The following is a 17856-nucleotide window of genomic DNA, read 5'->3' as shown; positions in this document are numbered from 1 at the left end:
AACCTGAGACATTAGTGTCACAAAAGGTGAAGCCTTTGTCCATTGATGCTTCAATTCTCCTAATTAATATTCATTTAAAAAGTAGTTAGGGAAAAATATTATAACTCCTAATTTCTTAAAGTAAGCTTTTTAAATTGATGGAATGCAAGATATGTCTCAGGATAAGTACTCCTTCAATAGTAGATCAAAGTTTCCTTCCTAACACTCTTCTAATGGGATAAAATATTTAGCTAGATATTAATTTTATTTTAGGACATCGTATCTGTTCCTGGCACTGTGGATGGTGTTGCTAATGGCGATGGTGCACATGAAGGAGGAAGAAAGCCTCCAGAAAATAAGGATGAACTAGTGAGATTTGGATGGGTCAAGGGTGTGCTGGTAAGGAAATGTTGCTGAATCTGTAGTATGCTCATTTGTAGCAAAATGGTAAAATAAAAAGAAATTGAACTGTATTCCAAATAATTTAAGTACTTTTTATTTAGAAAGTGGGAATAGTTAAGTAGGTTAGCTTTATTTTGTTATTTTTAATCTGTGAGCTCAGTTTTAAAACACACTGAAGTGAGAGTTGTGTGTATTGTATATTTAGAAAAAAGGTACAGCTTTCAAAGGTACAGTTGCATTATGTTAACATGAATCTGATTAAACTTAGTTCATTGCTAAATGCCACGTACTGAAACCCATTATTGCATCCTGACGTGCACTTACCATTTCTGTTTCTACATGGAATGTGTTAACCTATTCCTTCCAGAGTTCGTCGTCTTTCCTCTGGACTAAAGTTTAGCCATGAGCCTGAATTTACATTGGCAGTTTATTGGCGGTTGTTGCTAAACTGAAATTGTTTAGTACTGATGCAAAACATGCAGTGTAAATTTACATTTAGTGATCAGATTAAGTACCCACATTCCTCAACTTAATGACCAGTTATTTATCCACCTTGACACTGTATGGTTCCATGCTTCAGTAGAATTTCTTTCAAAATGTGTCATACTTTACTCGTGGCAGTTTTTCATGTGCTATACTAGAAACATGATTGAAGGTTAAAGAAGTTGGAAAGCTTAGAGTGGCTGTTTAATTAAGAAAAAGGTTACATTTCATTTGTATCTTAAGTAGTGCATTATTAGTGCAGTTTTAAATGCAAGCAGAGGTCCAAAATAGTCCCTATCTATGGGAAGGGATATGATTCGCTAAAGTTTTTTCTAATGCAGTTGGTAGGTGGCAAAGTTCTATGTTCCAAGAGTGCTACCTCCTAGGTTTTTCTTCAACATAGTTGTTTGGAAACCATAATTTAGCTTTGAAGTTAATTAAACATTTTGTATTCTAGGTACGATGTATGTTGAATATATGGGGTGTGATGCTTTTCATTCGACTTTCATGGATAGTTGGTCAAGCTGGAATAGGTATGATTGCATCTTTTGTAATAATTGGTGCTATAAAATTTTTTAAATCCCAAAAAAGGGGCTTTCTGTAGTGTAATCATCAACAACAACTTTAGCGCCTTTCATGTAATTATACATCCCAAGGAGCTTCACAGGAGTATTATAAAACAAAGCATGACAATGACACAAGGAGATATCAGGTCAGATGACCAGAGCCTTGGTTAAAGAGGTAGTTTTTAAAAATTACCTTAAGAGGAAAACAAGGCAGAAAGGTGTAGGAGGTGGAATTCCAGAGCTTTTGTCCTGGGGAACTGAAGGTGCAGCCGCCAATGATGGAATAATTTAAAATCAGGAATGCTGAAAAGGGCAGAAAGTGGAGACAACTCAGTTGTGGAACTGGAGGACATTATAGAGATAGGGAGTGGGGAGGCCATGTAGCAGTTTGAAAACAAAAGATGAGAATTTAAAAATCAAGACATTGTTTCATTGGGAGCCAGTGTAAGTCAGCCTTTACAGGGGTGATGGGTGAATAGGACTTGGTGTGCGTAAAGACACAAGCAGCAGCATTTTGGATGACCTCAAGTTTACGGAGGGTAGAATGTGGGAGACCAGCCTGGAGTACTTGGGAATAGTCAAGTCTAGAGGTAACAGGCATAAATGGGATTTCAGCAGAAGATGAGCCGAGACAGACGATAGGCAGTCTTAGTGATGGCATGGATTTGTGCTCAGAAGCTCATCTCTGGGCCGAGGTTGTGAACAGACTGATGTATTTCACAAACTGTTGCCAGTGAGAAGGATGAAGTTGGTAGCTAGGGACAGAGTTTGGAGTGGGAACCAAAAACAATGGCTTCAGTCTTCCCAATGTAAAATTTGTGGAAATTTCTGTTCCGTCAATCCTGGATGTCAGATGAGCAGTTTGATAATTTAGCAACAATGGAAGAGTTGAGAGTAATGGTGGTGAAGTAGAGCTGGATGTCATCAGCTTACATGTGAAAGCTAAAGCTGTGCTTTTGGATGATGTCTGAGGGACACCATATAGATGAGAAATACAGAGGCCAAGGATTGGGAAGAAAAGCCATTGCAAGCAATATTCTTAGCTAAAAATGAAGCCGGGGAGAGCAGTGTCACTGAGCTGGATGACAGTGGAGAGGTTTTAGAAGAGTATGGTATGGTCGTCTGTAACAAAGGCTGCAGACAGACCGAAAAGGACAAGGTGAGATAATTTATCTTTGTCACATCTGTGACTTTGATAAGAACTGTTTTGGTACTGTGGTAGGGGTGGAAACCTGACTGGAAGGATTAAAAAAATGGAGCTAAAGACAGGCACGGATTTGGAGATGACAACACATCAAGGACTTTGGAGGAGAAAGGGAGTTGGAGTTAGGGAGATAGTTTGCAAGTATGGTCGGGGCAAGGGTTAGTTTTTTTGAGAAGTACCTTTTCTGAACAGAGAGAAAACTGTCAAAAATATCTAACATGAAGACCAGAAGGGGAAGCTGGGTGGTCAGCAGTACATCGGAAATAGGGTTGAAGGAGCAAGAGGTAGGTCTAAAGGACAAGATGAGCTCGGGGGGGATAGGAAAGGAACTAGAGAAAGATGAGAGTTTAGGGGAAGGGCTGTGGTGGGGCAAACTTTTAAATTAGGTTTGGCCTGGTTGGCTATTGGAAGAGAGGCAGCTGATCAGATGGTCTCAATCTTGGTGACAAAAAAGTTCATGAGCTCCTTGCAATTATTGTTGAAGGTGAGGTTGGAGGAGACATGGAGAGGGGTTTAAGAAGATGGCTTACAATGGAGAAAAGAGGCTGAGAGTAATCTTTGCATTCCAGGATGACCCTGGAGAAGTGAGCAGTTTTAACAGACGAGAGCAGGACCTGATAGTGCTTTATATGGTCCCGCCAAATCTGGCAGTAGTTGATGAAACCTCTTGCCTATCGTACTCTTTCAAATCTACATCTGGAACTTAAGGGAGTGGAGCTGAGTGCCGTACAGAGGGGATGGCCAGGGTAGGAGAAGGTAATTGTTTTACTGAGCACCAGAGAATCAGTGGTGGAGGTGAGGGTGCAGGTGAGCAAATCAGTAAATGCAGAAATGTTGTCATGAATGGAGGACTAAAGGCAAGATCGTTGGGACTTTGAAAGTTCAGCTATAAATGAACTGGGGGATAAATGTTTTTTTTTCCAGGGATGGATACTGAAAGAGTAGGGTTGGGTATGGAAGGTGATACAAAGAAGTGATCAGAGATGGCCATATCTGTGATTGATAGTATGGGGACTAGCAAGACCACATGAGATGACAGGGTCAGTGGTTTGAGAAGTTTACATTGTTTGTGGGGGGGGGGGGGGGGGGGGGGGGGTGGAGAATGGGGACGGGTGGAGATTTGGAGAGGATAAGAAGGCATGGAACTCTGGAAAGAGAGCACAATGAGTTAAGATAGAGGTTTAAATCACTGAGGATGAGAAGCCACTTGGTGCAGAGGCTGAGGGAGGAAAGCAGTGGAGATGTCTGAGAGGAAATTTTTATTGTACTTGGGACAGAACAAGGATTTTGATTGAGGGAAGAGGGTTGGAGTTAAATTATCTGCTACCCTATAAATGTCAGAGGGGGTGAAATCTGCCACTTCTGTTAATTTGTGTTTTATACCATTGGAAAACTACATCACATGAGCCCTCAGTGTTTACACCAGAAACCCATTGCTGAGAGTGACCCTCAGGCCCAGTTAGTAAAGGGAATTTTGTTGCAAAGAGTGATGAATGTGTGAGATACTGACTTTGAAAAATGCCATTTGAAGAAATTGCTGGAGTTTTGTCCTGATGAAAACAGGAATCCAGTTGTGCCCAGTAATGCCCTTTTTACTCCTAAGCGGCCTAACCACCATTGGAGAAAATGGGGTAACAACTGTTAACTACACAGCTACCCCTCCCCGTTTTTTCCATTGAGTAAAAAATACGTTACTGCCAATATTAAAACAGCAATAAAGAAAGTTTGACATGGCATTAATAGCAGTCACAAAAAGTTGAAATTAAGCAGCACTGTTGCTCTGGGAAAAGAATGTTTAACTTTCACATTAAAAACTATTTAAGATGAATGAAGGCTATTTGTGAACATATTAAGAAAATCTGTTAGCATGTTGAGAGAGATTATAACTGGCTAAAAAAAAACTTGAACTTCTAATTTTGTTTTTTTTCCTGAGAAAAGCTTCCATGTTAATTATAAAAATCAATCTTCTTCAGTTATCTTCTTTATCCTTTCTATTTGCCTGGTGTTATTGAATGTACTAATTAAAATGTAAAATGGTTTGAAGGACAAAGTACTGCTTTTTAAGTCAAACCTCACTTTGTATTTAACACTCTATACAATGGAGTAAAATGCATATAGGCATTATGGGAAGAATGTAGGCAATGAAAACATTACACTTATTTATTCAAGGTTTGACCTGTTTCTGCCAAAATGACATGAGTGTTTTCTGTGGAGCATGTCTAACTACAAGTTTGTGCCTTACTGGTTGTGATCTGTTTTAAATGTTCAGATTTAGTTGCATGCTTTGTCTTTGTCATTAGGCTTCCATGCCCCATTAACTGCTAAACATAACTGCCTTCAGGGTTATTTTGCTCACCTTTCTGTTTGCTTCAGACGCAAGTAAATTCTGAATTGAACGTGCACTCCTGTGTCAAGTTCTTGGAGTGTGTACTGGAGCATGGCTGAGAAGTATATGGTAACCAGAGCTGGAACCAATACGCAGCTTTGCTTGGTGCTTCGAGGAAAGGTGCCTGATGGTGTACCACCTTGCATCATGCTGGCCATCATGTTATTGTAAAACAAGTGAATAACATTGATCATCTTTTTTGGGCAGCTATATTTGTGAAAGGGGAGTTACTCATTTTCTTGTCTCAGTACATAATTTTTTGACTATACATAATTGTCCCTCAGTTGGTCTTTTTTTGGCTAATTACAGAAAAAAGATATGGACATTAAGCGATCCTGTAAAATAAACATTCAATTTTCTTTCTGGCCAGATCTTATTTCACTTTTGCCACCATATTGGGTGTGGAAAATGTTTTGAATGTTGCTTTTACCTGTTAAACTTCTAAAAATATGCTTAACTTTCAATGAGGTGCAATTTTATTGCATTCTCATTTTACAACAGTTTACATGTTAAATGTGAGGTAAATGTTCTAGTAAAAAGATTTAATTGCAAACTTTTGAGTATAGTGGCTATGAAAATTTCCTCTTCAGAGACTGACTGGTTCATTAATGCTTCTAAGGGTCTATTTTTCCATCATTGCCATCAGTGTACAGTATTCTACATCAACATTCCTCACTTAACCTCATGAAAGTTCTCACTATTTCATTCAACTAGAAAGATGGGACAAAATAATCTAGGTTATTGATGTCAGAGGCTTTTTCCAGTACACTCATTTGTGAGCAATCAATGGAAAGTGGATGGGTAGCATGCCACCATGGAAAATGCTTTCCATTTTATCAGCATTCAATAGTTTACTCTTACACTGAGCTCGATTCAGTAGCCTTACTCTTCCCTTGTGGCATTGGCCTGGATTCTGTTCTGAACCGCTCCCCATTTTGGAGTAGTAAGTGGAGAAAAATGTATTCTGAGTGATGGCCTGTAGAAGATTCTGTACAAATATGGCTGCCCAAAAAATCATTCAATGTCATTCGCTTGCTTTATGATAACATGATGGTCAGCATGATGCAAAGTGGTACTTCAGATGCCTTTCCTGTCACCAGTAGCACCAAGCATAGCTGTGTATTGGTTCCAGCTCTGGTTGCCGTACACTTCTCAGTCAAGCTCCAGTACACACCCCAAGATCTTGACACAGGAGTGCACATTCAATTCAGGACAGATGACAATCTGTTCAACTTGCAAAGGCTCAAGCCTTTGCAGAAAGGTTACTGAACATTGTTAGCTGTGGCTCAGTTGGTAGCACACTCACCTTTGAATCGCAAGGTTCTGGGTTCAAGTTCCACTCCATGGCTTCAGAGCAAAAGTCAAGGTTGACACTCCATAGCACAGTACTGAGGGAGCACTGCACTATCAGAGGTGCTGTATTTGACCATAATTTTTCAGTCTTTGTTAGATTCAGGGGTGGTGCCAGAGGACTGGAGAATTGCAAATGTTGCATCCTGGGTGTAAAGATAAGCCAACCAGTTGGTTTAACTTTGGTGGGGAAACTTCTAGAAATGATCATTTGGGGAAACATTAATAGTCGCATAGACAAATATGGGTTAATTAAGGAAAGCCAGCATGGATTTCTTGAGGGAAATTTGTGTTTAACTAACCAGCTGGAGTTTTTTTGAGGAGGTAACCGAGGATTGATAAGGCTAATGCTGTTGATGTGGTGTACATGAACTTCCAAAAGGTATACTTGTGAGCAAAGTAATAGCTCATGGAATAAAAGGGAAATCAGCTGGGTGACAGGTAACAGTAGTGGTTAATGAATGTCTTTGGGTGGAGGAGGATTTGTAGTGGAATTGCCTAGGGGTCATTGTTGGGATCCTTGCTTTACCTGCTTAATGAGCTAGTCCTTGTGTACAGGGAATAATTTCAAAATTTGTGGATGAAAGAAAACTTGAGGCTTGTGGACTGAGGAGGATGGTGTAGAACTTCAAAAAGGACGTGGAAAAGATGGCAGGACTGGTGGAGATATAGCAGATGTAGCTCAATGCGGAGAAAAATGAAGTGATTCATTTTGGTAGGAAGAACATGGAGAGGCAATACTAAATAAAGGGTACAACTCTAAAGGGGGTGCAGGAGCATAGGGACCTGGGTTTTTGTGTGCATATGTCATTGAAGGTGGCAGAAAAAGTTGAGAGCATACAGTATCAGACTTTATATAGGGGCATAGAGTACAACAGCAAGGAAGCGATGTTGATCTTGTCAACAAAGTATTATAATTTTCATATTTTTCTGATTTATTGTAAAGTAGGTTTATAGGGGTAAGTATAGTTGGGCCTGTTTGTGTGAGATTTAATTACACTTGGAATCAAGTGAACTGCAAGCTTTGACTCATCAAAAGAAGCTAGGTGCTTGACATGCTAATGAGTAAACATGGATGCTGGCTTAGCGTGTAAGGTGTGAAGGGAATTTGCATTTTTAGATAGATGAAGGGAGATTTGGATTTCAAAGGGATCTCAGTCTGCTTTACAACTAGCAAGATAAGCAAGGAATGTGATTATTTTTCCCAAGGGCTACTGACAATAAATAGTAGCCACATGAAAGTTTGTATATTGTGAGGAAGATAGAGTTTCAAAGAAATATGAAACAATAAGATTTACATATTAAAAAGAGAGAAACATATAGAATGAGGCTATGTGTCAGGAGATGGCATTGTGAGATCTAACAGAAGTGTGTGAAATATCCTTGATGAAGCCTCCAGTATTTGTGCATAAGTCTGCTGTCTACCAAAACTGAAGCTGGAGAAAGCCATTTGGAATTCCACTGTCCAGGGTATTGTGTTAATTTGCTAGATCTGTTTAAAATCTAAAATCTATTTTTGGACAGTTGCCTTAAAGGGGGTGTAACTGGGAGCCAGGTTACTTAGGAATTTTGGGAATTACTATAGTAGTAATTTGTAGTCCTATGTATGTGCTTGAAATCTTTTCTTTTGTTAATAAATATTTTAATTTAGTTTTTTAAAAAATCTCAAAGTCTTGGTGGACTTATTACTTCTGAATTCAGTGCACACATCTCAAAATAAATACCGTGATAAATAAATAGCGTGATCAAGTTTCCCTCATGGATTTGGTCCACCTGGCATACATTATCTGCTGCATCATAACAGTATAAGACACTAATTTGGCCTCAGCTGGAGTATTGCATCCAGTTCTGGGTGTCACCTTTTAGAAAGGATGTGCAGGCATTGGAGAGAGAGTGCAGAAAAGACTCACGCGAATGGTTCCAGGGATGAGAAACTTCAGTTTTGAAGATAGACTGGAGAAGTTGGGACTCCTTTCCTTGGAGAAAAGAAGGCTGAAAGGAGATCTGTTAGAGGTACTCAAAATCATGAGGGGTCTAGACAGTGTGGATAAGGTTAAACTGTTCCCACTCATGAAAGGATCAAGAATGAGAGGGCACATATTTGAAGTAATTGGCAAAAGAAGCAAAGGCGATGCTGCATGAAAAAGCCTTTTCTCACAAGTGGTTAAGGTATGGAATGCAATGCATGAGAGTGTGGTGGAGCCAGGTTCAATTGAAGCATTCAAAGGGAATTAGACCCTTATCTGAAAAGGAAGAATGTGCAGGGTTATGGAGAGAAGACTGAAGAATGGCACTAAGTGAATTGCTCATTTGGAGAGCTGGTACAGATATGATGGGCCGAATGGCCTTCTGAGCTGTAACAATACTGTGAACTCTTTGCAAAAGACTGCTATCATAGCATGTACTCTGGAGGACATTCAGTTGCTTGTTGATCATATTGCCCTAGCCTCAGAATACTTTGGCCTGACAATAATTCTGAAGAAGACAGAGATTTTGTATCAACCCTCCTCTGGCTATGTACTCCCAAGACCCCACAGTCACTCTCAACAACATACCCCTCTGTTCAGTACAGAAGTTTTGCTATCTTGGGAGTATCCTCTCCAGTAACATTACACTGGATGACTAAATCAACTATCACCTACCGTTTGACAGGTTCACTCAGATTTTTGAAAGACCTTGGAGACAAAGGCCACAGTGAACCAGGCAGTGGTTCTTGCATCCCTTCTTTATGGGTGTGGGACTTGGACAACCTACTGACAAAAAAAAACAACTGGAAGCATCTTTGCTATCTGCGATCTATTTCCAACATCAGGTGGCAGGACAAAACCCCTGACACCGAAGTTTTTGCAAAGTGCTGCATACCTGGCACTGGGAACAGAGCTCAACTTCCCTGGGTCAGTATGTGGTTCATATGGAGTATTCCCAGATACCGAGGCAGTACTCTACAGCCGGCTGAGCAGGGGAACTCGCACCACAGGTCATCCCAAACTTCAGCATAAAGGAAATCTGAAAACCAACCTCGGAGCTTGCAAACTGGATCCCAATACGTGGGGGAGGAAACCTTGGACATCTTCAAATGGAGAAGACTCTGTCATCAAGAGATTTTGGCATTTGAGGAGAAGAGTCCAGTGCCTTTAGGACAAGCAAGTGTTGGCACAAAGCCAATGTCTCCATCCATCCCTCCAATACTGACTTCATATGCAGTATTTGCAATTGGTTTTGCAAATTGAGATTTGGTCTAACGTCACATGTGACAACATCAACCTAGACTGTAAACCGGTGAAATTTTATTTCTCTGCTGAACACTCATATGCGAAGTAATGGGAGAATCCATTGCCACCATTAATCTGCCCCAAAAAACAGCACCGAAATTCTCCAAGTCAGTTCCCTTTTAAGTCTTGCCACAAATCCATTCTGCCATGTTTAAATGGGTTCAAGAAGTCATTGCGAATCCTGCCACTCCATTCCCCTTCATTGTCACTGTAAATATATCCCACATAATTACCAACACTGTATCAGTGCTGGTAAAGGATCAGTATCCCTGAGGAAAATATCAAATTGCATGGTCTATATCTGAAGAATGGTGTTTCTTTACCTGTTTAGTGACCCTTTGCAGCTCTTTGGTTAAGTCAGGACTTCTGGTAATTTTACTCGGCTCTATTTAAAGATTTGCTTTGCTCTCTAAATATGGATTTCTCAATGGAAATTTCCTTGTTTTACTGGTATGTTGAGGAGGAGTCTGAGTATAAGTTGTCGATTTAAGATGACTGAGCAAAAGAAGCAATGGTGTTACGATCCCTGTAGAGATAGATAACCTTTAAAAGGATATTTGAATCCCCAGTGACCAACTTAAAGGAATTGCGCAACAAGATTTCAAGTTTTATGACTTCTGTAACAAACAAACTAAAATCAACATTGACTAAACATGACTTAGTAGACCACTACCTGTAATACTCTAAACTATAGAAAAGATAACTCTTATTAATGTCTTAACACGAATGATAAGCCCATGCCACATATACTTTGCGGTATGTTTTCTGCAGAATTGCAGTCTTTCATGAAGCATTCTAAAGTCACTTACAGCTTCCAATGGGTTCACCTCTCCCCATTTTTCTAAGTCATAATGTCCAGCAACTGTTGAAGGTCCTCTCCCTCAGTCTTCTGAGATCTCCAAACCAAATTTCAGCAGCAAGGCCCACTCTGGTGCTTTTTCTCCTGGCCTTGACAGGGCAAATCTTCCAGTGTCCTTGCATTGCTGTGGGTTCCTTTTCTTTGACCTGTGGACAAGTTTCCCCAGCATTCTGTCCAGTAGGTAACCACTTTTTCTCTCTGCAGGTGCAGGAACTGCTCAACCATCTCTGGACAGAATCTTGTGGAGATGACAGGGGTCTCAGCCGCTGGCTAGAGAGCTGATGAGACCCCTGTGTTGCCTCTTTTTCAGTAAGGCCTGCATTTTGTACCACTAATGTACTTTATTGGCCAGTGGCAGGCCTTCCTGAGATCGAGGCCCCCAGAGGCTGCACCTCTTCTGTACTCAGCAGCACCACAGGTGCAGTGACTACTGCTGGTATGAGATTCACCTGAAGCTTCGGACTGAGGAGAGATCCAGGCGCAATGAGTCATGGTGGGAGGGGCCATGAGGGTTCTCAACAAGTCTCTCCCTTCCTGATGCTGGGTCTTTTGATCGGGCACTGAGGCACAACAGTGGTGGGATGAGGCCCTTAAGTGGGCATTAATTTCCCACTTAAGGCCCTGAATTGGGAAGGGATGGGAAGGCCGTCAACAGGTCTTCCCGCCTTAGGCTTAATCATAGGGAGGGTGGCAGAGTCCCCATCCTCCTGCCCGATCAAAAGCTCACTGTCACCAAACTTGTCAGAGGACAGAATCGTGTGTCCTCCCACCTGAGGCCGAAAGTCTGGAATAACAAGAACATTTGCTTCTGTCTTTGTTTTCAGGTGTTGATGCATGTGCACTTCAATAATGCACAACCTGGCCCCTCCATGGTAACAAAGGCACACAGGCTTGTTGTTGGGAAGGTCTCATAGCAGTTCTCATGACTCTCTTCACTACTCAATTTGACCTTAAATTAAAGAGACATGTAATCATCCTATTAAATCTCACATTTGTAACAATGGCGACATGAGGAAATGGTGTCAGTCATGGTCAGTTAGCACACTTGCCTCAATCACAAGGTTTTGGTTTCAAGTCCCACTAAAAAAAGTTCAGAACAGAAGAAACTCGAGGCTGACACTCCAGTGTAGTATTGAGGGAGCACTGCACTGTTAAGGGTGCTGTATTTCTGTAGACCAGGCTTGCCCAACCTTTGCATGTAAGGGACCACATTTCAATTTTATTCTCACTCTGGGCTGGTATGCAAGCTTTAGAGAGAAAAGGAAACAGAATCAGATGAATGGAAACTTATCTCGCTATGAATCCAAGCAACAAAAATCTGCATCTCTATGAACAAGCTTCAAATGAGAAGACTAATTTATTGCTTCACCTTCTCTGCACCATATTGAACACTGATATCTAGTATTGTTTTTGTTGCATAAGAAGCCAATACTTGATGTGGTGCTACAAAGTATTCAGGAAAGATGCCTGTCTTACAGGAGTGATCTTTATTTTGTCCATCTGTTTCACATGATGGACCACATTTCGATCGTTTCCTCACTTGCAGGGGCCTCTCTCTGTCACTCCCCCCAACTGCCCCCACCTTGTCTTCCGCATTTCTACAGCCAGCTGCCCCCCTATCTGCCTCTGTGTTTCTCCGGCCAGCGGACCCCTTTATGCCCTCTCGTGTTTCTCCAGCCCCTGGTCTGAGGGCCTTTCACTGCCCTACCCCTTCCCCCAGGTTTCTCTAGCCTCTGGCTGGCCTTGCTGTGCACTTCCAGTTCACACCCTTCCCGACTCACTGCTGAACTCCAGCGCTTGAGAAAGTGAGAAGTGATTGCTGCTGCTGCTAATTACCTTCCCACTGCTTGCTGCTCGTCCAATCACAGGTTATTTTCTCCCTGCACTTGCTGTTGTTAGGCTCAGATTTCTGTTAAATACTTATTGCGCAGCAAGTCGTTAGGACCTGGAATGCACTGCCTGAGGACAGATTCAGTCATGGTTTTCAAAAGAGACTTGAGTCATTATCTGAAGAGGAAATTTTTTGCAGGGCTACAAGGAAAAGTGGGAGAGCACCAGGTGATGTGCCTAATGGTTTCCTTCTGTGCTGTAACCATTCTATGATTCTGCATGAAAAAGGATACATTAGGCATCCAAAAAGATATCTCTTCCCTGCACTTACTGGCCAAAATTTAGACCAAAGATTTTACTTGAGCATCACCATAGTGCAGGAGGAAAGGATGTAGAACAGGAGAGCCAGTTAAGAGAACCAGGAGAGCTTAAATAAGAGTCCAGAACTTCTAATAAGTAAAGGTTGATACATCAAACAAAGTCACGTCACATCTGTTTACTGACCAGTCATTCTCACAAAGTCCTTCACTTTCAACAACTTTTACCGAGGTCCTTCATAAGTCTATGTTTCCCCTCAAGTTGACAGCATACACAAAAATAAACTCTTGGCTCTGTTCAAGATGCCTTTACTTGAAACAAGAACATTCACCAGAAAGTGCCAACTAAATATTCTTCCTATAACAACTACTTAATAGTCTGAACACCTTTTGTGCTACTTTATGCAAGCTAAGCTATAGTTCCTAATCTACTACTCCCAGGAAGCGCTTCTTGAGTGGCTGTGATAGTTATCTTAAAGACTCTGATCTGAGGTAGCTGTTGCCTCAAAAGAATCATCTCCAACAAGCTGACACTTACAGTAGCGAGGGAAGCTAGGCAGGCCCATATCTGAAGGTCTGACAGCTGCATCTGCTTCTACCCATAGAGCCAGAGACCTTGCTGTTGATGTTAACACTGACTGAATAGCCCAGTGAAGTGATGGCAGCCCTGTAAAAGTGTTTTGAAAAAGTACTTATCAAAGTATTGATAGTTTTCGTGCTGTAATTAACCAAAAAGCAATATAAGCTCTTTCTGACATTGTGTTGCAGAAATTTCCTGGACTGTCACTTTTTCTAGGCTATTTTGAAGGTCTTGAACTCCTCGCAGTGCACAGCAGGTGTGGATTGTGGAATCCTCAGCTTCTCAACCGTATGTGCGAAAATGGCCTCCTGTACCTTTTAAATGAGATTGATGTTCCTGAATCATTGCTCTCTTTTGAAGACTTGGCATCTGAGATTTAGATCCCTAGGCTCCTTACTTCTCCATGGAGAAGTATCACTCTTCCGCTTTCCCTTCTAGGTCACCATTCTCACTGCTGCTCGGTGCCTTATACAGTGATGGCCCTTCTGACTATCTGCCTAAATACACTCAAGTATTAGTTGTTCAAGTAAGATGCAGGGCATATAAGAATATGGCAGCTGTTGATCTGAAAGTTCCTGGGCAGTCATCAGGATAGTACCTTGTACGATGCAAAGTACAGAAGAGCTTGTTTAACTAGACAAATATTGACATTTGCCTTTTGTGCTTCTGGTAGTGGGGGAGGAAATGGCTGGTGACTCTATGAATGTTGCTATACTTTTAAAAGTTGGAACGAAATATGGTGAGATTTGCCCAGCCTTTACCAATCTTTTCTTGACAGCTTGTCCTCTCTTAAACCTCTTCTGACCAACTGCTTATTAAATGTAATGCTGCCTGTTCCTGCAGACTCTTTAAGTGATGGTCCACATCCAATTATCCTTTGCCACTAGTTGAAGGTACTTGTTTTTTGGAGGGAGAGAATACAATGATACAGGCTTGAGTGTCATAATTTGCCACATATAAGATCATAAATACTTTGTTCCTTTATTAAAAAGGAAATGTCCTTGTGAACTAGAAAAAATCCTTTTGACAGGCAAAATGAATTGATAGTGGCTTTGAGTGAACAAACTGAGTGTAGAAGTGGACCTTTTCAGAAGTGTTGAAAGATAAAATATATGATGGTAAAGAGGGGAGTGAAGTTCTGAGTCATACAGGATGTATGTTACCTCTCTGATACTTGAATTGGCCATCCTGTGAGATCATTTAACTTCCTCCATTATGTGGCAGTTTTTTGGGCGGTGAAAATTGCGTTGACTACCTCAACCACATCCCTCCAGAGAGACCACACTCCTGTAGGGCCTCCTGTCCTCAATGCCCATTAGAAGATTCCTCCTGACTCTCATTTCGATCAACAAAACAGTGCCTCCACAAATATATTGGAACAAAATCTGGTGGTATTTCTTGCTGCTGCAAATGTTGATGTTGGAGAGAAACTTGAAAATTGAGGAAAGGAAAAGCAATGGATGCGTGAAGACTATAGTTGTACTGGGACTCCAGAGCACCCCATAAAGGAGAATGGCACAAAGTCCTTGATGCCCCGTTTAAGAGCCAAGTCACATTGCCTTTTTGAAGTTCCAGTTGGATATCTAGCCAATGTTGTGTTTTTTTTCATTCCTTCCACTGCTTCAATTAAGGGCAAATAGATCTGAAATTTTAAAAGACTCGAATATGACTAGAAACTTCTCTAAATTTTTTTTTTAGGCTGAACAAGACCATTTGGTGTCACTGTTATATTCCGGCCTGACAGTGCTGTGGGGGTATCTTCACCACATGGATTCTAGTGTTCAAGAAGAAGACTTACCACTATCTTCTTGAGGGAACTTGGGAATGAGCAAAAAATGTCGCCCTTGTTTACAACTCTGACCTCTTGGGGAGTAAAAAGTAACTTTAACAACAACTGAGCTTCCAATCCATTAAATTCTACTTTCACCTTCGGAACATTGTGCACCTCCACCCTGTCTCAGCCTGTCTGCCACTAAATTACTCATCCACGTATTTGTCGCCATAGACTCAACTATTCTACTGCTCTCCTGACACCAGATGTATTTAAAAGGAAAATATTTGAATTAATCATTGTGGAAATCAATTGTCCTACAGTAAATACTGTAGTTTTCCTATAAATTATTAATATCATCTTTTACTGTTAAGGTCCTCTGGCTCTCCAGAGTGGCAGTGTAAATTGTAGCAGATGATGCTGTTGCAGTTCAGCAGGCATGGGTCACTTGTCCCAGCTATTTGCTGATATAGACGCCTCCTCTCAGAGGTTCTGGCAGTGTGACATGGTAAACACGTTCATCACTATAGTGTGCATGAGTTCTTAATCTCTCAACGATTTAAGGAAGTGTTCCCCAAGAGATTGGAAACTAATCCTACCATTGTATATGCTTCTCAGTGGAAAGATGCAACTGTGACCGTAGCAGAGGGCTGGGTACTACAGGTTGCCTGTTGATGGCCTGGGTGTGGATTAACTAATAAAGAAGATGGGAAAGCATTTTTATAAAACACTGTTTTACGCGTGCGGCATTTGTTGTATCTCCTTTGTTCTAGTCAACAACATTAATTGTTTTGTTTATTGCCTCAAATGAACTTCCCAAAAGATGTACATTTTCTGTTGGCCTGTACTTTCACTCATCACCATCTGAGAAGAGACTTGAAACCTTGGTGAAGGTAACCTCTATGGTGCTGATTTTTTTTAAATGTATAGACAGTATATGGATTTATGACTTGTGTGCCACTGCTGTTAGAATATTTATCCAAGTGATTGAATCTGTTCTGCATCTGTCATGGAATCTATTGCAAAGGCACACTAAATCTTTTAGAATTCAAATCCCAGCTTTAATTTTTTGTTTATTTATATGAGCAACTTAGATTTTCCACATCTGAAGTTTCTAGATGTAGCAAACTACCAGCAGATTTTTGTTTACTGCCAGTAGAAATCCCAGGAAGATGGTAGGATTAGTTTCTAATCTCTTGGGGAACACTTTTCTGAGGCAGTGACTGTTTCTCCTTTGGTGTGAGGAGTTCAAGTTGTTGTTGTCTTCTCTTGGATTGATCACCCATTTGAAAGTGTGGAGTTGGTAGAGTTTCATGGATAGTACCTATACTCTGCCTCTGTTAGTTGATAAGTTTCCAAAACTTGCTATAATCAATAAACTTCAATACTATTTACTGATGTGGTGTCTGAGTCTTTGTCTGATGGTTATATCTCTGTCGAATTCAAACATTTTAAAATGGCAAAACAAAAACAGAATTACCAGGAAAAACTCAGCAGGTCTGGCAGCATTGGCGGAGAAGAAAAGAGTTGACGTTTCGAGTCCTCATGACCCTTCAACAGAACTGAGTAATATTAGGAGAGGGGTGAAATATAAGCTGGTTTAAGGTGTTGGGCGGGGGGGGGGGGAGGAGTGGAGAGAAGTTGGGGGGGGGTGGTGTGGTTGTAGGGGCAAGCAAGCAGTGATAGGAGCAGATAATCAAAAGATGTCACAGACAAAGGAACAAAGAGGTGTTGAAGGTGGTGATATTATCTAAACAAATGTGCTAATTAAGAATGGATGGCAGGACACTCAAGGTACAGCTCTAGTGGGGGTGGGGTGGAAAGACTAACAGGGCATTAAAGGTATAGATTTAAAAAATAATGGAAATAGGTGGGAAGAGAAAAATCTATATAAATTATTGGAAAAAACAAAAGGGAGGGGGAAGAAACGGAAAGGGGGTGGGGATGGAGGAGGGAGTTCAAGATCTAAAGTTGTTGAATTCAATATTCAGTCCGGAAGGCTGTAAAGTGCCTAGTCGGAAGATGAGGTGCTGTTCTTCCAGTTTGCGTTGGGCTTCACTGGAACAATGCAGCAAGCCAAGGACAGACATGTGGGCAAGAGAACAGGGTGGAGTGTTAAAATGGCAAGCGACAGGGAGGTTTGGGTCTTTCTTGCGGACAGACCACAGGTGTTCTGCAAAGCGGTCGCCCAGTTTACGTTTGGTCTCTCCAATGTAGAGGAGACCGCATTGGGAGCAACGAATGCAGTAGACTAAGTTAGGGGAAATGCAAGTGAAATGCTGCTTCACTTGAAAGGAGTGTTTGGGCCCTTGGACGGTGAGGAGAGAGGAAATGAAGGGGCAGGTGTTGCATCTTTTGCGTGGGTGTTCCGGAAGGAACGATCCCTACGGAATGCCGCCGGGGAGGGGGTGAACACCCTGGGATATCCGGGACACCCTGGTCCACTCCTCCATCAGCCCCTACTCCTCAACCCCCACCTATGGCACCTCCCCATGCCCACGCAAAAGATGCAACACCTGCCCCTTCACTTTCTCTCTCCTCACCATCCAAGGGCCCAAACACTCCTTTCAAGTGAAGCAGCATTTCACTTGCATTTCCCCTAACTTAGTCTACTGCATTCGTTGCTCCCAATGCGGTCTCCTTTACATTGGAGAGACCAAACGTAAACTGGGCGACCGCTTTGCAGAACACCTGTGGTCTGTCCGCAAGAAAGACCCAAACCTCCCTGTCGCTTGCCATTTTAACACTCCACCCTGTTCTCTTGCCCACATGTCTGTCCTTGGCTTGCTGCATTGTTCCAGTGAAGCCCAACGCAAACTGGAGGAACAGCACCTCATCTTCCGACTAGGCACTTTAC

At 41.6% G+C, this 17856-nt stretch overlaps 1 protein-coding gene across 1 annotated transcript in view; it reads left to right on the top strand.

Annotated features, from left to right (window-relative positions):
• The first annotated feature begins 1321 nt into the window (after nucleotides 1-1321).
• Nucleotides 1322-17856, top strand: part of slc12a1 (solute carrier family 12 member 1) — a 109453-nt gene continuing 92918 nt past the window's right edge. Inside the window, exon 1 of the mRNA XM_078532545.1 lies at nucleotides 1322-1397. Within this exon, the coding sequence (XP_078388671.1) occupies nucleotides 1331-1397 (67 nt within the window). The 5' untranslated portion in view covers nucleotides 1322-1330. The remainder of the gene's footprint in view (nucleotides 1398-17856) is intronic.

This window comes from Cetorhinus maximus, chromosome 30 (assembly GCF_964194155.1).
Source record: "Cetorhinus maximus chromosome 30, sCetMax3.hap1.1, whole genome shotgun sequence".
In the NCBI taxonomy this organism is placed as follows: Eukaryota; Metazoa; Chordata; class Chondrichthyes; order Lamniformes; family Cetorhinidae; genus Cetorhinus; species Cetorhinus maximus.
Note: the sequence above shows the minus strand (reverse complement) of the source record. Positions and strands in the feature narration are given on the sequence as shown.